This window comes from Channa argus, chromosome 4 (assembly GCF_033026475.1).
Source record: "Channa argus isolate prfri chromosome 4, Channa argus male v1.0, whole genome shotgun sequence".
Classification (NCBI taxonomy): Eukaryota; Metazoa; Chordata; class Actinopteri; order Anabantiformes; family Channidae; genus Channa; species Channa argus.
Genome location: NC_090200.1, coordinates 15,828,274 through 15,851,159, shown reverse-complemented (window position 1 = coordinate 15,851,159; position 22,886 = coordinate 15,828,274). Strand labels below are relative to the sequence as shown.

The 22,886-nt window shown below is 39.9% G+C and overlaps 2 protein-coding genes across 3 annotated transcripts in view; one reads left to right on the top strand and one right to left on the bottom strand.

Moving 5' to 3' along the window:
- Positions 1–20,223, top strand: part of igf1ra (insulin-like growth factor 1a receptor) — a 69,508-nt gene extending 49,285 nt beyond the window's left edge. For both annotated transcript variants that reach the window (XM_067502799.1, XM_067502800.1), the window contains 17 exons: positions 8–152; positions 990–1,198; positions 1,299–1,425; positions 2,003–2,238; positions 2,351–2,518; positions 2,819–3,026; positions 6,341–6,627; positions 6,725–6,867; positions 7,449–7,614; positions 7,742–7,844; positions 8,062–8,132; positions 8,214–8,443; positions 9,043–9,147; positions 9,343–9,502; positions 9,771–9,900; positions 11,498–11,632; positions 14,534–20,223. In XM_067502799.1, the coding sequence (XP_067358900.1) occupies positions 8–152; positions 990–1,198; positions 1,299–1,425; positions 2,003–2,238; positions 2,351–2,518; positions 2,819–3,026; positions 6,341–6,627; positions 6,725–6,867; positions 7,449–7,614; positions 7,742–7,844; positions 8,062–8,132; positions 8,214–8,443; positions 9,043–9,147; positions 9,343–9,502; positions 9,771–9,900; positions 11,498–11,632; positions 14,534–15,110 (3,200 nt within the window). In that variant the 3' untranslated portion in view covers positions 15,111–20,223. The remainder of the gene's footprint in view (positions 1–7; positions 153–989; positions 1,199–1,298; positions 1,426–2,002; positions 2,239–2,350; positions 2,519–2,818; positions 3,027–6,340; positions 6,628–6,724; positions 6,868–7,448; positions 7,615–7,741; positions 7,845–8,061; positions 8,133–8,213; positions 8,444–9,042; positions 9,148–9,342; positions 9,503–9,770; positions 9,901–11,497; positions 11,633–14,533) is intronic.
- A 108-nt stretch (positions 20,224–20,331) lies between these two features.
- Positions 20,332–22,869, bottom strand: pgpep1l (pyroglutamyl-peptidase I like). Its single transcript, XM_067502804.1, has 5 exons — positions 22,401–22,869; positions 22,266–22,318; positions 22,047–22,160; positions 21,417–21,643; positions 20,332–21,342 (listed from the first exon to the last, which is right to left on the bottom strand). The coding sequence occupies exons 1-5, from the start codon at positions 22,468–22,470 to the stop codon at positions 21,168–21,170; spliced, it is 639 nt and encodes a 212-aa protein (XP_067358905.1). The 5' UTR covers positions 22,471–22,869; the 3' UTR covers positions 20,332–21,167.
- Between the last annotated feature and the right edge of the window lie 17 nt (positions 22,870–22,886).

The window sequence follows — 22,886 nt, the reverse complement described above, 5'->3', positions numbered from 1 at the left end:
TCCCCAGATAACATAGCGTCTGAGCTGGAGAGCTCCATGGGACTGATCCAGACAGTGACGGGCTATGTGAGAATTCGACACTCCCACGCACTTGGCTCACTGTCCTTCCTCAAGAGCCTGCGTTACATCAAAGGGCATGAACTCCACGACAAGTATGGCTTGTCTGCACTTTTTGGCTCTGTACATTTGCACACATGTGGCGACCCTGAACTCACGGGATGAGCCGAACGGACAAAAAAAAAAGTGTGTGGTTACTGAGGGAATTAGAGGAAATGAATTAACTGCAGTCTAGCGGCGAGGTTGCCAACTTATCAGTGAAGTTACATAAATGTCAGTGATCTCTTGTTGAATGTCTGCCCTAGATTTAAAAAATACAAATTAACCTAAACTAATAAATCCAAATATAACCCTTTTAGTCTTGTGCTTAGTGATACTATTTTAAATATACTGTACATAAAAATGAAACTGTACATTAAAAATGATTCATAAATTTGTGCAGACAAGACAAGTTAATGCAGTTATAAGTCTTAATGGAAGTTGTCAGATCCATGGGCCCTGGTGATATCAGCAGCAGTCTTAGATATGAAGGAAACTTTTTATGGTAAGGGCCAGAGGGGTCATGGGAAAGCCTGTCACCCTCCATGTTGTCATTTCTCATAGGGTAAAGTTTCACTCAGAGGAATGTTGTTGAGGATGACAGGCATTCCCCATCACTCTGGAGGTGTTCTAGTGCACTAGTTGGTCTGCTGGAGTTTAGAGTGTTAGCTCAACAGTGTTTCTGTTTCATGTCCTCTGCACAAACCCAGGCCCATTGCCAGAGAGACATACAAACCTGAGCTCATGTGATGTCCACTACTGTTAGTGCTTATAGCTGCCACCAAGTGGCAAAAAAAGGCTCATTTTAACAGCATTATGACTGACCGCTTCAGCATGAGTGAAAACGTTTTGGTAATAGTTGTAATCCTTTCTTGTTGGCCTTCTATTTTCAGCATGTATTCGTTCTCAGCCATCAACAACCAGCACCTGCAGCACCTATGGGACTGGAGTCAGCACAACTTGACTATTCTGGCCGGTCGTCTGTTCTTCAGTCTGAACCCTAAACTCTGCATGTCTGAGATCCACACCATGTGGGAAAAGACAGGCATCCTCGAGAAGCCAAAGGAAGGTGATTTGCGTAACAATGGTGAAAGAGCAAGCTGTGAGTATATTCACATGAACTTTGACAGATTTATCTACAATTTTTATAATCTTTGAAATCATTCAGTGTTCTGAAACATCAAACTGTTCTGTCACAACAGGTGAAAGCCATATTGTGAAGTTCAAGTCTAACACAACAACAAGCAATAAGATCGGGCTGATGTGGGAGCGCTATCAGCCACCAGACTATGGAGACCTTATCAGCTTTATAGTCTACTTTAAAGAGTCGTGAGTACTCAGTTGACAAATGACTCATTATACTCTATGGTATGAAATTAATTCTGCATTGAGGCCATTTTACTGCAGTCCCTACTAGCTGTGTGCACTTCAAATCATATTGTCCATTTCCTGATGACAACATTTGAGCTGCAGGATTGCTCCCTTTTGTTCTGCACTGTGGTTTCAAATGACCCATAGAAGAATTTCTGCTGTGCAAAACAACAAACCAAACTATGTATCATCATGTTAACAACATTATTGTCTCCTTATTGTTTGAGATCTGAATCTAATTAAATTTTCTAAAATTTTCTAGGTAGTACAAAAACTGTATGATACACTTTGGAAAACAGTCAGCAATGTTATGTAATACACAGCCTTTACAAATAAAATAAAAAAAACAAAACCATGGGTGAAATCTGTGGAGATGAATGATATTTTTAAACAAACCCAGAATTAGTAAGTTTAACTTGTATGCCCAGAATGACCTTATATATGAATACCTGATATTTCTTTGTAAATGATAGGTTTGTCATTTTTACATGAAAGTATTTTTGTCAGTGCACAACTGTGTTTTTGTCTCTACCAGCTATTTCCAGAACATCACAGAGTTTGACGGTCAGGGTGGCTGTGGCTCAAACAGCTGGCACATGGTTGATGTGGATCTTCCTGAGGATAAAAACACTGACCCAAATGTCACTCTTCAAAACCTCAAGCCCTGGACCCAGTACGCTATTTTTGTGAAGGCGATTACCCTGCAGGTGGAGGAAAAACATGTTACTGGAGCAAAGAGTGACATCATCTACATTCGCACACGTCCCTCAAGTAAGTCTGACCATCAGTCTGTGTTAACACTAATTATGCAACCTTCTCTGTAATCACTGTGTTGAACCAGCTCAACATTTAAACATCACAATATGCTTTTGTTCTATTTTAGTGCCCTCTATGCCTAGAGATGCCCATGCATATGCCAACTCTTCAACCAAACTGGTGGTAAAATGGTCACCTCCAGTATTTCCCAATGGCAATCTGACTTACTACCTGGTCCGCTGGCAGCAGCAGCCTGAGGATAGAGAGCTCTACCAACACAACTATTGCTCCAAAGGTCATACTCATCCTACAAAACAACAAAGATCTGTTCAGTCTTTTTAGGATTTAGGATTTTTTAGTCTGTTTAGGATTGTAAACTTTTGCTGAGAGATGGATACGAGAATAAATATTCTCGCATTTAACAAAACCAAGTTAGTGATAACTAGAGACTGGCTGGTATTTGAGACTGGCAGCTATTTGTGCAGTACTGAAACCTAATTCTGTACAGGAAATATGTCAAAAGAATTCTTAACAAGTTGCCCGGTAATGCAGAATACTGCATGTAACTAAACGCTCTTGGTTTGTCTCAAAACAGAGCTGAAGATCCCAATCCGGATCCCAGCAACGGGGCTTACAGATATGGAAGAGAGCACAAAGCTGTCCAAGTCAGACCTGGCAGGGGCAGAGAAGGGGCCGTGCTGTGCCTGCCAGAAGACTCCTGAGGAGAAGGACCGGGAAAAAAATGACCGGGTGTTTTTGAAAATCTTCGAGAACTTCCTTCACAATACCATCTTTCTGCCGAGGTATAGTAAGCCACAAATGGAGATGTAATATCAGTCTCACAGCGATGGGATTAAACAGTTCAGAGCTCCTGCTCTCTCCCTTTCATTCGGCGGAAATAGCCGTCAAAGAGCTCATCTCGTTTGCCTTGATAGGTCAAACTGAGGAATGAGGTGGCGGCCCGGGTGTAATGGTTCTTCTGTGAAGCTGACAGGATCCAAGCATGGGGTGTAGACGGACTTGGACAGGGGCTGAGCCGGCCCGCTGGGCTCGGCCCTTTTGTTGGTCGGTGCAGATGAGGAGACATGCTGAGTAGGATCCAAAGCCTTCAGCGCTCTTGTGGCTTTTTGTTGCTGTAGCAACAGTGGCACAGGGGGATGTTAGGACCTAGCAGGCACAAATTTAGGCAACGCAAACAAACCCAAGCGAGAGATGTGATTAAGGAGTCTGAAGGGCATAGTTTTGTTGCACATTCGTAGCTGCTTAGTCTTTTGTTCCCCACAGTAGGGACGGACATCTGTGTTGTGTTATCTTTTAAATTGCTCATGGCTATCAATGTTTCACTGTTTAAAGACTCGAGCTCTGTTCTTCTCCCAAACTCCTTTATTCTCATATAGTCACAAACAATCTATATATTTGTGAATTGTGTCGTTCTTCTTTGCTTCACCACGTCATAAATAACAGTAGAATATGGACATGTTTGATATACTTGTTGCGTCGTACTAAGAGCACTCATTATCTAACAAATCCATATCTTCAAAAGATGCCCCAGATCCTCCAGAGTTCATTCATTCAAGCAGCATTTTGGTGCCTGTCTCTTTTCTTTCGCAATGCTCTTGTTGAATTGGATCAATATGTCTTTGAAGAAAGAATAATAAAACATAGCTTTCTGTTGTAATTGAACCCCAACCCCCCCTCTATTGGCTGTATGTGATTGGCAGAAAACAGGCCTGCAGTGAAGGCCTGTGTATTCACGTGTTTGCCACTGTAACAGAGCCAGCGTTCTTACAAACCACTCAAAGAAGGGCTTAAAATTCTGGGATTTTTTTTTTTTTTTTTTTAAGTTCAGGGTTTAGATTGGGGTGAGGGGAAAGAGGGCGGGTGAAAACAGAAAAAGAAAGAAGAGGAAATGTTTTCCATTCTGTCCCCCTCCACTCCACTTTTCCTCCTCCAATTGCACATTTTTCTTTGTCCAAGACTTGTTTTTAAATTTTTTATTTTTTTTTTTAATTTCTGGAGTGAGACAGCTGCCAGGAAATGTACAGTGAATCCATCTGGTATTTAAATGAGTCAGGGAAGAGCACAATCAGCACTAGAGGACAAACAAAATGAGGAAGGCAAACTGATTTTCTGGAGTAGAGGAGGAGGGTGTTTGGATACACAAAGAGAATGACTACATGCTTCTCTTTAAGAAACTTTGTGATAGGATTCAAAAACTTTTATCAGCTGATTGCATATGTTTATTTGCCATAATCCCCTGCTGTTGAAACTCATTATGAATACAGACAAGATGAACTGATGAGGATTTACCGCTTTCACTGTTTTCTTTGTTTTTTTTGTTTTTTTTCCTTATCCTGTGGTACTTGTCACGAATTGAATTTGAATTCTCCAGACATTGTGTATAGAAATTGTGATATTTTCTTTTGTTGTTGTTGTTGTTATGCTCGAGACAAAATTTGTAGTAATTCCCTAGCTATAAGGTGATGCTTCAGTCAGCTGAGAAGCCTTCTCACTGTGTCAGGACTGCCCTGCTTTACCCAATACTCTTAATGCACATAGCTTTTTTTTCTCTCTAACCTTCCCTTGCCGGTCCAAGCCCGTTAGAAATTGGTGAGGGTTGCGTCAGGAAGGGCATCTGGTGTAAAAACTGCCAAATCAACATGCGGACAATGATCCGCTGTGGCGACCCTGAACTCACGGGATAAGCCGAAAGGACAAAAAAAAAAACCTTCCCTTGTTCTGTCACATATAATACAGAACTGGTCAATATTTACTGGATTTACTGCATCTCTGTCTTTAGTTTCCTGTATGTTTTCATACACAGTAGAAGTAGTCGTGCTGAACTCTTTTCTGCCAAAGAAATTTTGACATGTCAGTGTGACCTTCTGACAGATTTGTCTGTCTGTGCACTGGGTTTGTTTGCTCAGTGACAATACATCAACTTTATTTTCGTTCAGTTAGGTAACTTTTATTTCTTCTGTTAGAAAGAAGCAGCTTTTTAAAATAATGAAATTATATTGTCATTTGTTAGCAAAAAATATCCAATTAGGCTGGATGCTGCCTTCTCACTTGTGAGGATTTATTTTCTCATGTAATACGTTTAGGTTGTGAAATGTTGGGCAAACAAGCAACTAGGTGACACCATGGACCTTAGGAACGTGAGATGTGTGATCTTCACAGTGTAATGTGTGTGTGACATTATTCGCAGCTTACTGACATTTTATAGATAAAACATTGATTTATTTTTTTATGGATACAAATCTCAGATTTATCGGATATGAAAATAGTTGTTAGTTGTAAGTTGTTCTTACTTTACAGCTTGAATCTGTATAGCTGAGCTGTAAAAAAAAAAAAAAAAAAAATCTATCCACCTCTTTCTTGTTTAAACAATCCCCAAACATTTATTCTGATTAGCCAGAGGAGCTTTTGTAAAGCCTCTTCATACTGTGCATCACTGTGGTGTCACTAGCTGTCAATACGGCTCTCATTTTCCAACTCAATCAGAGCACAGACATCTTTGTTGAATGTCTGTCCCAGCCTGTCCTTGACGGTTTCACATGTGACTGTTGGCGAGGTGTCCTGTGGCGTCTGCTACAGTAACAGCTGTCACCGCCTTATTTTCTTAGTCATGATGATGTGCGGCTCAACAACTCATCATCTACACCGTGAGACCACACGTCTGTCCACTACAATGCCTTGTGTTTAGCCACGGAAAAGCATGTTTGTGTCAAGTATGAGCCATGTTTCGTCTCTGGCCAATATCTGCTCTTCGCAGTGTTTTTTTTTTTTTTGCTGATTGAGTTGCACTGGACAGCTGCTTTACTTTAAGTTCGTTTTTACTCACTCTCTGTGTCTGTCTTTCTCCTTCTCAGTCTGTCCACTTCACTATGATCTGTCTGACCTCATCCTTCTACAACGCTCCACAGGGAGTAATGTGCAACATCTGGACAGATGGCATGCCTTCACTCACAGACTCACTCCACACAGTCCAGCAGAACTCAAAAAGATTTTCAGGACACACTGTATATGGTTCAGTCCTTTATTGTCTAAACGGTGTGTGCTATACCTAAATCAACTGTCTTATGCTGTTGCATCCTTTTGTCCCTCTGTATTTCAGACCTGCAGACCGTCGTCGCAGAGATCTGTTTGGTGTGGCTAATAACACACTGTTTAACGAGAGTGCTGGCAGGGGCAACACCAGCGTTGGCACGGGTGACAACAGTACAGATGGCACTCCTCCTGTCAAAGAGTACCCCTTCCTAGAGGACAAGACCTCAGCTGAATATTTAGAAATCCTCAACCTGCGACCCTTCACAGTCTATCGTATTGACATCCATGCCTGCAATGAGGAGGTGGGGCGCTGCAGCGCTGGGTTGTTTGTGTTCTCCAGGACCAAACCCGCAGGTGACATACTGACCAGGAGACAAACTGTGATGGAACAACACAAGTAGACACATTCTTCTTATACTATTGTATATGTGAGTTTGTGTATGTTTTCCAGCCAAGGCAGATGACATCCCTGGAAAGGTGACTTATGACAGGTGTGACAAAGTTGAGGGCTGTGTGGTCCTGCACTGGCAAGAGCCCATTATGCCCAATGGACTGATCCTGATGTATGAGATCAAATTTCGTTTGGGGACTGAGGTGAGCCAGGCTGAGAGTATGTCATAGAATTAAATCAAATGAATGTAAATAACTTCTGAAAATAACTTTTATGATACGAGTCATTAAAAATGGTCAATCGAAACTCTGTAACCTTTGACATTGATCAATCAATCAACTAAAACAGACTAAAACACAACAGACATCTAGAGCTACAATCTCTGAACATGCAAATATAGTTTATTTCAAAAGTTTCAAGTGTCCACTCATGTGAATATAATTATTGCAGTGCCAGAAAATCAACTTATAAAAATGCATCTTGAATTAAGATTTAAGTTGAGCAGAAAGAAACAGTCCCAACTGTCAAACTCTGAACAATGTCTAGGTGAAGTAATCAGAGGCAAAACACAGTTTTGAATGGGAAAGGACTGGGGTTAAGTCAGTCTTAAGTCAGACAAAAAATAATCACAAATGCACAATTATTTTTTGTAATCCTTAAGCAGGTTTAATATGCCTTAATAATTTTTAAAAACAGAGCAAATGAAAGCAGCTCTACACTCCTTACATGACCTTTACCTTTTTTGTCTTTGGTAGCCCCAATGACCACAATGTTGTTTTTTCAGATTGAGAAACACGAGTGTGTGTCACGGCAGCAATATCGCGTGCACAGAGGAGCTCGCCTCACCAACCTGGGTTCAGGAAACTACACTGCTTATGTGCGTGGAACTTCTTTAGCAGGGAACGGCTCCTGGACGGACAGTGTGTCCTTCTACATACCTCCATTCAAACGTAACTGAACATGTCCCACACAATAAAAACCACACACTGACAAAGTTTCTTGGCAAATTTAAGGTGGATAAGAAACGACACGTTTAGTCAGTGCTGACCATTTTCATTTCTCTGATCTGTCTGACAGAAGATGATCGTGTTGCGTTCTACTTGATGATTATTATTCCCATCATAGTAACACTACTCATTGCCAGCCTCATCACCATTCTCTTCTTTGTGAACAAAAAGAGGCAAGTATCCGCGAATGCACTTTATACATTGCCAGACAACACTGCTTGATTATGTTTTTCTACCACCTATGCTCATGAAACCAGTGAGATGGTAGAATTAATAAGTTGGTTTTGTCAACATTCCCCTGTGATAGAGTAGGCTTCCTATGGAGAATTACACATCCTATCCGCAGTCAAAGCTGCTGGCATCTAACTGAATTGAGTTTCTTGTCAACAGGAACAGTGACAGGCTGGGGAATGGAGTCCTTTATGCATCTGTCAACCCAGAGTACTTCAGTGCTGCTGAAAGTAAGAGTATTAAATATCTTCTCAACTCGTCACTGTTACATTTTGGTATTTTGTGTTGACCTGCTGTTTGTTTTGGGACAGTGTACGTCCCGGATGAGTGGGAGGTGGCTAGGGAGAAGATCACTATGCACAAGGAGTTGGGCCAGGGCTCCTTCGGCATGGTGTACGAAGGTATTGCCAAGGGAGTGGTCAAGGATGAACCTGAGACACGAGTGGCTATCAAGACTGTCAATGAGTCGGCCAGCATGAGGGAGCGCATTGAGTTTTTGAATGAGGCCTCTGTCATGAAGGAGTTCAACTGTCACCATGTGGTAAGGGGAACAAATGGTTATTATCAGACTGCCAAATAAATCCAGATGATTCCTTACAATCTGGCTAAAACATAAACCAGCACAGTATGAACTCGCTTGTCCGTGCTAATCTGCGTAGAAGGAAAGATAAAGATGTCAGGAAGTCGGACGTACGGTACACTGTGGTTATCTGTACGCTGCTAAAAAGCCACACACTCAATTATTAAATTCAATTTGAATAATTTTATGGAAAATGTAGTATTTTACAATCCTCAACGCCAGTTAAAGAGAAGCTAATGCAAATTTAAAAATGTTGTGAAATATCTAATGAATGTGTAATAAATTTTGGTTCCTGCTGTATCTTAATGTTAGTCCTCTGTTATTCTGCCATTTTAAACTAAGATTAAATGAGACAATAAAACAATCAGATGTGTTTTAAAAGAAGCGTAAAAGTAATTATTTTTGCAGAGCTGTTTCACCACCATCTATAGTGAGTTTATTATTTAACCTATCGACACTATAAGTATATAAAAGTATAAAAAAAGTATTTAAAGCTCTTGAGGGCCACCGTCTGAGTCACACAAACTGATCTGCACTGTATTGTGATTGGTGTGGTATAGGTGCGGCTGCTAGGGGTGGTCTCGCAAGGACAGCCAACCTTGGTGATTATGGAGCTGATGACCCGTGGAGATCTGAAGAGCTACCTGCGCTCTCTGCGCAAAGAAGTAAGCAGCTTTTCCTCACACATGCAGTACTCACAAAGACACACACTTTATAATATCATATTCAGTGTCTTGGATGACATGGACATGGAGACATGGATGATGCGTTTCCACATGCAGGTGAACTAAAAAAAGCAGGGAAACATCAAACAACAGTGTTCTTGTCCTCTCATGTCATCTCGTCTCACTCTGCCACAGAAAGCCACAAGCCAGGTCCTACCCCCGCTCAAAAAGATGATCCAGATGGCAGGGGAAATTGCCGACGGCATGGCGTATCTCAATGCCAACAAATTTGTCCACAGAGATCTGGCTGCCAGGAACTGCATGGTGGCAGAGGACTTCACTGTGAAGATTGGAGGTAAGTCAAGTTAGTAAGATGCCCTCAGCCTCTCCTTGGTCAACACTGAATCTTCTCTGGTGGCCTAAGAAATATTGTAAGTGTTTGGATTTCAGTGAGTGCCTGAGGCAGTGGAGCCTTCATGTGGATGGACAGAGGGAGGGATGCAATGAGGGGAATGGATGAGGAGCTTCTCAGGAGCTTCCTCCCTCACACAGATTGACTGACTGATATTTGGTGGCTTCCCTGACCTCTGCTTTCATTTTTTTTTTTTTTTTTTGTTCTTCAGATTTTGGTATGACCAGAGATATTTATGAAACGGATTACTACCGAAAAGGAGGAAAGGGCTTGCTGCCTGTTAGGTGGATGTCTCCAGAATCGCTGAAAGATGGCGTGTTCACTACAATGTCTGATGTCTGGTATGAGAAAGCATCACGCTCACATACACAATGAAACCCTGCAGTGCACGTGTATAAACCTGCCTGAGTCCAGTGGGTTTGCAGAGTATTTTAGAAAGGTCTGCGTATTGCGTATTCTTTGTGTGTGTGTGTGTGTGTGTGTGGATGAACCAAAACGCTTCATGCTTGTGAAGTCAAAACTGCGAAAACCTACAGACCACTTCCCAGGCCATGTTCTTTTCTTAATAGTTTGAACATGCATTTCCTGTAATGACAGCTAGTGCTTCCAAAACCTTAAGAATGGTTTGGCTTCAAGATCAGTCTCCGGAAATTCCTGTCTCCGATACAGCAGCATAAAAGATATAGGTGAAATCTCAGCTCATAGTTTTGTTGAATTTTTCCTACGGTCTCGAATGATAATATTCAAGAGAAATACAAATGTTTACTAGTCCCTTGCAAGTTTTTGTTTCCCAACTCAGTGTCCCACGGGTCAGTCTCTTAAGTGGGCCTAAACTGCTCCAGATGTTCTGAAATGAGGGGTTGCAGTGCCAGCACAAACCCACCTCCACATATGCATACTATATCTTCCTCTTTGATGTTGTTGTGTACAGATGAGGTTCAGTGTGGGATGAACCCATTCTGGGCTACTTAGGAATCCACCCATAGGTGAATTCTATTTCTCTGAAGAAAATCTGTCTGAATGTGGCTTTGTCGCTCAGCTCAAGGCTGTTTCAGCCAGTTATGTGAAGTGTTGTAATAAGACTGTCTTAAAGACATGGCAGTGGTGAAAATACAACTAGTCAGGAATAAACTCAATGCATGTTTACTGTAAACACATACTACTGAGACTTGTCCTGCAGTAATTAATTGTTATATAATTATTTATATTTCTTCTTTCAGTCTTCTATTCTTAAGTACACGGGTAGATTTAAAAAGGCATTCAGGAACAGTAAAACAAACTGTAAACACAACACTGATGTACAGTAATATCACCTTTTCAAGTTCAGACCTGTAGAGTATTGCACAGGAAAGTCTCTGTGGCCGTGTCACCTCTCACAATAGACAGTTCAGTGTTATGCAGCTAACTCTTAACATAAAATAGTGATTAGTGCCACTTTAAGCTTTTGTTTTGCTTGCTTCAACAATTACATATTGTTTGTTTGCTTATTTCTAACCTAAAACCCCCCACTGACAATTTCAGTCTGAGCTTATTAGAGTTGCGTAATTTACCATACAATTAAAATGGAGAATTTTCAACAAGAAAAGTGTGACATTACATTAAAAGACTACTCAAGCAAGCAAGCAAGCACATTTTATATGGAGGCAAAAAGGAAACTGTTGGCTGCATGAAAATTTGGGGAAAAACAATTCAGCAGTCAAAAACACTGAGCGTGCTTTGACAGATGGTTAGCTTGAATTTAGATGATTTGTAATAAGAGCCAAAGTTACTAATCTACAGCATTCTGTACACTTAAGCAACGTTTTGCTCCTAAGAATTTAATGGTTTTTTTTTGTTTCAACACTTGATGTTCATAAGATGATACACTCAATGACTCATTACTGAATTATCATCATCAAAAATGTAAATATAGTTTATGAACCTCATCTCATTTTGCAGGTCATTTGGTGTTGTGCTGTGGGAGATCGCCACTTTAGCAGAACAGCCTTACCAAGGCATGTCCAATGAACAAGTGCTGCGGTTCGTAATGGAGGGAGGGCTCCTGGACAAACCGGACAACTGCCCTGACATGCTGTAAGTGTCTTTGTGTATGTGATCGAGTGTATCCTAGAATTATGTTAGAACACCCTTAAAGATGTATTATACAGCATCTATTTTAAGTTGTGGTTCTAAGCGTGTAGGATATCATGTGGTGTGCATGCTAATGTAGAGCCAAGATGAGGCCTGACATTAACGTCACTGGTTAAATGTAGTCTGTTGACGACATTGCTTCAGTGGTCAGCTGGCAGCGAGAAGCCTCCTCACCCGTCAGCCTCGGCCCATAGAAGGGATGCCATGGCCGACGTGTGAAAGATGCCCCTCATTCCTTCCGCCGTGAATGGGCATGAGGAGGGAGATGGTGTCTGTCCATTAGTAAACGAAGTGAAAGGGATAGAAATAATTCATCAATGCATTCATAATTTATTAATGAATCATCATGACTTTTAGAGAAAACACAGTACAGCCTGCTTGTCAGCATGCAGCGCTGCATACATGCATTTCTCCCCTCCATCTCTGACCTCAATAAGAAGGCATTCTCCTGTCTCCCCTCCCACTCTCTATGGCTGACCTCACCTTAGGAAGAGCGTGCAAGTAGAAAAAAAAAAAGAGGACAGTGTTGTGCAGACACAAACCTCTGGTTTCTATGGCAGCCTGACTGTTTTGTCCTGATTACAGGAGTGTGTGGATTGTGTTATGGAGGTGGTGGGGTAGCCTCCTGGTCCCTGAGGCTGCTGCCACTGGTTGTCTCTGCTGTAGTAGGCTAATAGAGGTTTCCAGAACACTGCTGAAGTGTAGTGAAGCCAGACATTCCTACAAAGAGTGAATAGAAAAATACAAGAAAAGGAAGTGGCTGGCGTGAGAGAAAGAGGGATGAGTCATATCTAGAGAGCTTTGAATGTCTCTTCCTTGTGTTGTGTTTCCCATGGTCAGGTAGCTGTGGGTCACTGATTGTACTTCCCATGTTTCTGTCTAGAGTTTCCCTTCAGAAAAAGTTAATTCTCTCTCACAGGGTTTGGCAAAAATGAGTCACAGACGCGGTGATCATATTTAACTTATTTACTGTGGAATGTGCAGTATCACTTACGGTGCTATTAGGTTGGGATGTTGCATGTGTAAAGTTTCTCAGTTCTATTGCAAGGCAGTCCTGTTCAGGTTTATTAACATCCACCATAGAAGTGTGGAGACTGCTTTGCACACATACTTGGTCTGAAAGTGTCTGTTTCTGATTTTATCATAGTGCTCCAAGGACTTTTTGTCCATCTCTTTGGCTAGGGAAATTTTGGATGTGTCTAGACTAGATTTGTTTTTTATTAAATGCTGCCTTGCTCCAAATCTAATTCTGAAAGCATAATTTTAACATGTGACTCCCAAATATTTGCTGGTAAAACTCACCATTTAGTTACAGAAAAGTTAAAAATCAATCTTATTGGTGTATCATGGGCCAAGCAAGTTTACTCGAATAAGCTTGTGTATACACCTTACTAACAGTACCACTGAACAGTTTGATATTGGTAACATCGCTGATGATGGGTCAAATATAACTCCCTTTAGTTTGATGGCAGTAGCATCTGTCTCTGTGCCATGATTGGCAAGATGATGACAAGAAGTCAGAATTTACTGCAGTGCTTGTTTTCTAAATTAGCATCAACAAGCCTCGTGCACAACAACAGATGGTGGGGGAAGAGGTTTTTAGCCGGCGGGAAACACGCAGACAGGTTACTTTGGTGCGTCGGCCCAAATCCAAGAATGACATCCTTTGATGGGAGGTTTTTTAGCTTTTGCTGCCTGAGCTTAGACCTCTGAACTTTAAGTCTTTTGCCGTGCTGCTAAAAAACAAGTCAAAGGCCCCATCCCCATCCCCGGACCCTGCCCCCCCCTTTCTGCTTCAGAGCATGACGCAAGGCGCGTGCTCTACCCATAATTCCTCTGTGGGGAGAGGAGCTGGCACCCAGCTGCAGAGGCTGTTGTAGACTGCAGAGAGACCACTGGGAGAGAAAGAAAACAAGAGAGCGGGAACAGCAACAGGAATAGAGGAGGGATGGCTGAGGTGTTTATGTCAGCAGGCCGTAGAGAGTATTCTTAGCTTGTTTGTGTATAATTGAAGTTGTGGTGTGTGGTGCATGACCACAAAAAACTGTAATAATTCTCCCTTTTATGATGTTGTTTTGACATTCCCAAAGCTCGGCTGCTGGCCTGGCACAGTAACCTTGTGTATGATTTACTGGGCTGCTGAGTACATAATACATTACTGATCTTACTGTATGTGTAGTCATGTAGCATGAAATAAATCACAAACAAATTTCTGATATCTGTGTAAGCAAAGTGTTACAGTTGCCAGCAATTGTGCAATACAGTACATCTGTGTTTGTACTCTGTCCACTACTTAAATTAAATACTACATGAACTACAATTCACTGAACAGTATTACATGCAATAGCTAGCATGCTCATCATATGTCATCAACAAACCTGCTTGAAATACAGCAGGCTTGAAATACGGTAAAGGTATGACATTATATTCACCAAGGCTAAAAGTAATATTTAAAAATGTAAATGTTTGTAGTTTATGTGGACCTATCACTTTGTAGTTTAATTACATTTTGAGTGGTTTTCCCTTTCTGGAAGGAACAGAATGAATTTACAAAAAGACAACAAGCGCTGTAGTAATTTACTGAGGAGCAGTATGTTGGTCTTCAATATATTGTACAGTCAAAATAGTATTTTTTAAAGATCAATGTATTGAATTAACTAAGTGTGGAGAGTAATGAAATGTGCTCAGACATCAGTGTCTCCTGCCACCTGCTGGTGAGAAACATTAAGTTTTCCCACTCTAAAGGCCACAACTCTTAATATAAGACTGGACTTTATTAACAACACCAAACAAACTTTCCAATGTACGTTACTCCCCCTTTTACCATTTGTACATTACTTCCAGGTTTGAGCTGATGAGGATGTGCTGGCAGTTTAATCCCAAGATGCGTCCGACCTTCTTGGAGATCATCAGCAGCATCAAGGACGACCTGGATCCTCCCTTCAGGGAAATGAGCTTCTTCTACAGTGAGGACAATAAGCCGCCGGACACTGAGGAGCTGGACATGGAGGTAGAAAACATGGAGAACATTCCACTGGACCCTGCGTCCACCAGGCAGCCTTCTGCTTCTGCTGCTGCTGCTGCTGCTGCTGCTGCTGCTGCCGCTGCCGCTGCTGCCGCCGCCGCCGCGTCGTCGGGGTGTGAAGGAGGGACACCTCCTCCTTCTGCCCAGCAGTTGTCTCCCATGCAAGGCCCAAGTACCCTACTATTGGGACCTGTGTCTCCCTCCTCCCTGGGCCCTCTTGCCTCAGCTTTGGCATCTCCAGGACCAACCCTGGACAAGCACTCAGGACATATTTCGGCTAACGGGCCTGTAGTGGTACTGCGGCCAAACTTTGATGAAATGCAACCCTATGCACACATGAATGGGGGCAGAAAGAATGAACGGGCGTTACCACTGCCCCAGTCATCAGCCTGCTGATATCAGACCAGCCCCTGCTCCTCCTCCTACACAGGGTAATCCAAACCTCTCTTCCATCTCCTAAGGAAGGATGGATGAGGTAAGAAAAGACTTACTTCTACTGTGTTCCAGTAGACGATCTCTCCACTCCTTTAAGGTCAAGCAGAAACCTAAAAAACTGAAAAATAGCACAGAAACCTGCTAAATCATGTGGAATTTGATGGCCGAGACTCAACACTGGGGAAGTCCTTCAAGAAGGAAAACAATGCGGGCATGTATCCTGGCTTACGGATTTAGACTCCAACTAATAAGAGAATCATTTTTTTAGCATATGTGCCAGCAAACCCAATAGAAGAGCACTTTTCCCCTGATGATTTAACAAATATTGTTGTGGATATTTGATTGTGTATTTATACAAACACGTGGTTCTCTAAAATGGCTTTCTTCTATCAGTTTCCATCAAAATTACTTTGTTTCCATCAGGCCGACTCATGTCGTGAGGATGCTAGAAAGTTTGGATTAAGATCACGTTTAAATTGCCTGTTGATATTTATGTTGGTGTTGATCCCATCAAAAGTGGTTAAAAAATGGAAGAAGAGGGCCTATTGTATATCTGCTAAACTAGTGCCAAATCAAGCTTTATTTCTATACAGGGCTCCTTCCTGTTTAAGGATGTGATTCAGAGTTGCGATTCAGTCTGTCTAGAAAGTAACAGCAGAACTGTTCGGTGGTATTCAGATGTCATACTTATCTAGCTACTAATGGAGCACCTGTGTGTGGGTGTGTGTGTGTTGGGCAGGGGGTAACAGGACAGTGTTGAAATAAGCTGCACTCACACCTGCAGTCTAAAGTTTTCTTAGTATATACTGTGTCGGCACTGGAGCTGGACTTAACACTGAAGCAAAGTGCATAACGATAGAGCAGCATAAAATCAAGTTTGGGTGTCTCTTAATTTGTATTGTAAACGTAAGCAAAGCCCTTGTGAATTAAATGTAACCCTTTTTTTAAATCATCTGACAATTCCATGAATGCTTAAATAAACAATATTAAGTAGTTGAAGTATGCAGTCAAACAAGTCTGTAGCTTTTGGTCTTGATCTTACAAATGAGGAGTTTACAAAAATGTAGGCAATGTGTTCAATGTCAGAAAACAAATCTGCAAATTCTTTTGTAATCCATCAACTGATTGAATCATTTCATTGGTTTCACTTTTCAAATGTGAGGACTTGCTGTTTTTTGGCAAGCAAGGAAAACATTAATTGAGAAAAGAGATGTTGATTGAACTCTCCAAGATGGTGAAAAAACTTGCAGACAAACATTTTTCTATAATGATTTGAAAAAAGTAGTATGCTGTTGCTGAATGTAGGCTTACCTAAACAGTCTGTTGTGCCACACGACTCCATTCAGATCTAAGCATAAATTTACTAAATAAACTTTAAACATGTGAATTGAGTCAGGCAACTCTGAATCACAACCTAACTCCGTTTGTTTTAATTAAAGAAAGCATCAAATGTCCCACACCGCAAATCACTTAACTAAAAAAAGGGACACGACTCTGCCTCCGCTTTCATTTTTTTCAGACCTTATCTGAACATTTTTAAGTGTACATTTCATGTGAAATGGCACCAAATGCATAACATCAAACAACCAGAGTCTAAGACCTGAGACAGAAAATGAGAAGGAACTGGATCAGATTTTAGTAGCCTAGAGACAACTTTTAGGTTGCGGCAGGTCTCTTAGAATGGACATTGATTTATCTACATTTCAGACACCTACAAAGGTCTTACAGTTGTATTTTAGACTGCAGGATCATTTTTATACACATCATTGGTTTTGTCACTTTTTAAAAACCTTTTTACGGTTTGAAATGTTTGCCTCTATGTCTGTACAGAACAAAGCTGCTATTTTGTTTTCTTTTTCTCTTTTGGATGTTATATATATTAAAAAATCCTTCAGGTTTGGTATTTTATGGTATCCACGACAGTCCCTTTCTTATATCTTCAAACTCGGTTTAAAAAAAAAATAAAAAATTTAAAACTACAAAAAATAAGATTTAGATATAAAACCTTTTTTTTTTCTGTTACCCCCAAGTCTTTTCTTTAACACTACAGTTTGTTCATTGCCTTTTATTTTTATGAAATGTTTCCTTCTGTATTTGTTTTGTGGATGTATATTTTATTGTTATTATTATTATTAATATTATTATTTGGAATGGACACCTTAGCTCAATGTGAGCGTGTATTTTCTGCACCCTTTTTGTACTCGTTCTCTAGCACTGCACCTAGCTTTGCTCTCTAGGTGCATCTGAATCTCAGGTCAAAGTAAAGGCTTTGCTTTCTCCACACATTCTTATGATTGTCATCTACTTGTTGCTCCCCACCCAAATTATGTTTTGTTGAGTCCAATAGTGCCCTCTCTACTTTCCCTCTGGTCCCCCTCTGACCTCGACAACAAACTGCACCCATCCATTTCTTGCCTCTTCTCAAATCAATAGGGCTAATTCTGTCGTCTTGTTTGCCTTAATGATGCTAACCATCTCTCAACCATTCAAAAAAAATTTTTTAAATGACGTCAACATTGTCAAGCGCAATAAGACGCCACTGCTGTGAGAACAAGTCTTATTGTTTTCATAATCACTGCTTCTGAAAACCAAATAAAGGATGTGTTGAAAGTCAAGGGAAGGGAACACATTTCAATGTCATGAACAGAAAAGGTCTTAATATGGAGGCTGAATAGTGAGAAGTGTTTTGAAGGATTTTTTTATTTTAATCTTTTAGAATTGTTTCCTGGTGACCCAATATTCCCGCCCCCACCTTTAATTTTTTTTTTTACTCTAGAATTGTTATTTATTTATTTTTTATCTTCCTTTTATCAGTTTAAATCACTGTAAATGCCCAATGATTCAGTATAACGTTGGATTTTTTTTGTATGTATTTTCTTTGGTGTCATGACTGGGGAACTTTAAAAAAACAATCAAAAAACAAACACATTTTTCCCTTCAACTTTGTATCTACCTCACTCTTTTTTTTAAATATGTATGTGTATGGAAAACAAGAGCATCTCACTATCATCAGTTTGTATAAAAACCGCATCATCGTGACAAAACCCACAGGGATCTCAATAAACCTCACAAAACAGACTAGGGCAGGAGATGGAATTTATTTGCTATACGTTCAGCCCAGCAATTTCTGGCCCAGAGGTTTGCAAAAAGTAAGCGTATACCTCAGAGTACAAAAAGGCAAAGACTGTGTGCCGCTGTCATTGTTGGGTATTTATGTAAAATAATATTACATAAAAGTCAACACTCCAATATGATGGATAGTTTACAGTCTTATATGGCTTTTAGAAGATGCAGTACAGTATATATTAACACAAGAGGCTGGAGAACAACGCTAAAATCAGCCATTCGGTTTCCAATGACTCCCTACATATTTTCACAACCTCAAATCCTCAAGACAGAAAAAGACTTTATTTTCTCATTTTAACATTAATTATATAGAAATCTACACAGTTATGACGAATGTTTAAAAAAAAAAGGGAAATGTTTTATTGACCTCCAAGAAAAATTATATTTGCCGTTTACCTACGGCCTGTAATGCTGCAAGGTAACAACACAGCTCCAAACTTTAGGGTATTCCAAACATTACATTCAATAAATATTTCAATCAGTACTGTGAATGTAGGACATTTCTGTACTTTCTATACAAACCTTAGAGATAAATAGAAATTTTAGCAACTCGACAACCTCTGTTTTTACCTCCAAAAAAGGACATCAGCGGTTTGTCAGTCAATGTTGGAATCAAAGCAACAAAAACTTTGTTCTTGACATAACATTTCATTTTTATTCCATAAACTCTTTGTAATATGTGAACACTTATTTTCATTTGTCCATGTCTACCTGTTAAATGCCATTATGTTCTAGCTCTAGTGTTTGGGCCTTGCTGGGCCTTATCCACAGTGTGAATCTCTTGGTGATCATTATGGGCTTTTTCATCTTCACATCTTTTCAGGCCTGTTGTTGCCAAATCCCACAGTGGACCACCTCAGTGGACCTTATATTATCAACAAATTATATTATCAACATCTCAAAGCTCCACAGAAAACCGCAGTTCTACTTTTTACTCACAGTAGCTAATGAAAGTGTTGCCACAGTGCATGGGCTTCTCGGCTGGAGGCATAAAATCATTTGAAATTTTCCCGACATCAATTCAAAACATTGCATTATGCAGAGGCCACTAGGTAGCTTTTTAATGTGAAACTTGGGTGCTCGGTGCAGGTTATCCATAAGCATTTATCTGTTCATGATTTTAAAAAATTTAAATAGTGAACAATCTTTTAGTTAAAACTGCTGCTAAAAATCAGAAATCACCTTTAACAAGCAAACAGCTTGTGTTACTTAACATATCTGTGCATTTTTGTTGGTACAGTTTGGAGATATGGAATTTATAAATAATACTATATCATATATATTTCAGTTTTTCAGTTATGGAGTAGACTTTACATTAGCCTGTTGTGAGGTGAATTACTAGCAACCAGTGGATGAAAAACCTGTCAAAAGCACAGAATTTAAATAAATGGAAATATTTGACAGGGATTTTGCATAGATTACGGGTAGACATGGTAAAGAGTACACAACACGACTAGAATAATAATAGGCCGAACTTCACAGCTTCACATTAGTGATTTTTTTTTGTTTGTTTTGTTTTTTGCATCACCAGGTTTCCACTGTAATTCACTAACAAAACATTCAACATAGTCATGTTTATCTTTAAATTCTCAATGTTCTCTTATGCATTATGTTTCAGTGCATTCAAACTGCAATAATAAGTTTGACAGTTATTATTGTGACTCTGATTTGCATTCCTATACCTTCTGAGGGGGCCTTGGTCTATTTCTATTATGTTATTAATATACTTTCACAAATTCTTTGTGTTCATTACCTGATTGGGGAAAGAAATAATCAAAAATCTTCACTAGACTCTGTCTTATTTCAAACTCTGTATCTGAGGCCTCGAACGTTTTTTCATACTTATAGTTGAGATGGTGTATTTTGACATACTATCGCTAAATGTGTATTCCGAAAATTTATTGCATTCTTTTTTTCCTGAAATTTTGAATAAACAAATAAATGAGAACTATGACTGTGCTATTTAATTGCATCAGAGTCCACAGTTAGACAAGATACAGTACCTCAACTACTCAATAAAATTAAGGCAACAGATTACAAACATTATTGTGAATTAAATATACATTTTACACAATATACACTTTGGTAAGTTAATATTAATTAAATTAGACCCTTAAAATCCCCCATTTAATGATTAGATTTTAATTCTTTTGTTTTCTATTTTACAAGATATTTAACAAAATATTGAGTAGATATAAAAAGTTTGTAAATTGTACTATTAAACCTTTATTAAAATAACTGATTTGCTTTCATCTTACATTTTAATTTTCTTTATTTTTAACTCTTTATTTAACTGAGGTAGATCCCAGATCAGCATTTTTTTCTTATTTAAAGGGAAACTTAAGTCAATCCCTCAATTGACATGCAGGCCTTAGCTCAGTAGTTTTTGTGTCCCTGAAGACTTGTTTTTGTGTGTGTGTGTGTCCCTGAAAGTCCTTGTGAATTAAAAATAATTTGATCATATTATTTTGGATTTATTGAAAATGATTTATTTATTTGGGTTTATAATGATTAAACATTTAAAGCTTAATTTTACTTCAATGATTGCAAAAAAAATCAATTACATTGAATATTTATTACTTTCTTATCCTCATTATGTGACAGGATGCCTGACTGTGAAATATATTTATTAGAAGATCTACCTCAGTGAGGGGTGGCTGTAGCTCAGTTGGTAAGGCAGTCGTCTACGGATCACAAGGTCAGAGGTTTCATTCCCATCCCGGCTATATGTCGAAGTGCCTCTGGGCAAGACACTGAACCTGCAACAGCCCCTTCTGTTTGTCTGTGCAGTCCTCGGTTTCATGTCCGGTAGAAATTGCGGAGGGTTGCGTCAAGAAGGGCAAAAAAAAAAATAGAAAAAAAATCGATCTACATCAGCATGACTGCTGCTTTTCATGCTGTTTCTGAAGAGTCTTTCACCTGGTCCAGCATGGTCTGAATGAGAGTCTGCAGCAGAGGTACCAGTCTGTCAGCTGAGGCCAGGCTCCCAGATGACGGCACATGGATAAGAGCTGCTCTTCTCTGACCATGATACAATGAGCAGTAATATGCAAAATCACACAGGTACCTGAGAAGAAGACAAAAAACATCATTTTATAGTTTAGAGTGTCTGTTAACATTGGGCAGAAACAGATGTCATACCTGCCAGCATCTCTTGAATAAACAACTTCCATCCCAGGTTGTTTGAACTGTTTTGAGACAACCCTCATGTTAATGACTGAGTCCAGTTTCTCTGGTCCTCCTTGCACACAGCAGTGACTTTCAGGACAGAAACCACACACATCTTTGTCAATGTATCTGCAGTTCTTCCCAGTTTGCTCCAAAGTGACGACACTGGAACCTGTGGCTATGCCCAGGTGTACAGCGAGCTGGGACATACAAAGACAGATGGTAAACCCAGATATATGGACCAGGGCCATAGCTACTATTATTCAGGTTACTGAAGTCGTGTCATCTAGTTTTTCCTAGAACTTTGAGCAATGAGTTTATATGTTATGTACAAAACAGTTTGTGGATGTTTATGATTTTATGTTTTTTCTTAAATATAACATTTGTATTGGACTTTTACATTAATACAATAAATTAATGAATACAATTGTCAATTTCTTCTTTTGGATCAAACGCACAAATTCAGATTTTTTGGGGGGGGATAAGTCAGTGAATGGTTACACAATAAACAAAATAAATTGAAAAACAAATAATGAATAGGTTGATAGTTTCTGTTTGGAGTAAAGGATTAGCTCAGTATTTCCACAGATTTCCATGCCTTACCTTTGGTTTTAGAGTCTGCCAAATCTCTGCAACAACTTGCTGAGTCTTAACATAACTCACAGGCAGCTCCTTGCAGTAAACAGTCTGTTCTCCCAATCCGACTGACTTCAATCCCTGTAATAATTACAATATAATGTTTGAAGCTTTTCTGCGCCCCAGTCGATATTCAACACACACACACACACACACACACACAAATATTTTTTTGCAAACACTAACCTGAGCTGCTTTCCAGCTGGGGTTCACCAAGAACCGTCTAAAAGGTCCAAACCCTTAACGGTAGATTAACATGGCACAAAATTCACAGCGGCTTAAAGAGTTTGTGTAATCACGAGAAAACATTTAACACTTTACCTGTAACGACTACAATTTTGTCGCCATCCATAACGCAGCGTAAGTTGGCGGAGTCAAGTGTTGCTCTCATGTCTGGACACTAAAAGACAAGAAGCGTTGATTTTGATTTCCGCCATTCAATATGTGTCCGCTTGGGGGCGCTACTCCTCGGCAAATTAATTTTGAAGCCCCGTGTGGAAGTGATGCATTTATGTGTCACCAGACACCAACAGTGTAATCATGTATGTTTTTCCCCCCCATTTAATTTTATTTTTTATTTTTGCAAAACACTTCGTTATTACTACAGTCAGTCAGAAAGAAAAACATAACTGATGTGGAACACCAGAGATTTGTAAACGCTTTGGTAGATGTTTCACAACACACAAGTCTACGTAGTTGGTTACTGTAAGCTCAGAGTGGTAACATTTCCGACAGCAATTGAATACAGCACAACATCTGCCAGGGACTTGGAGGCGCTTGGGACGATCCTGTGAGGCAGGACCCGCC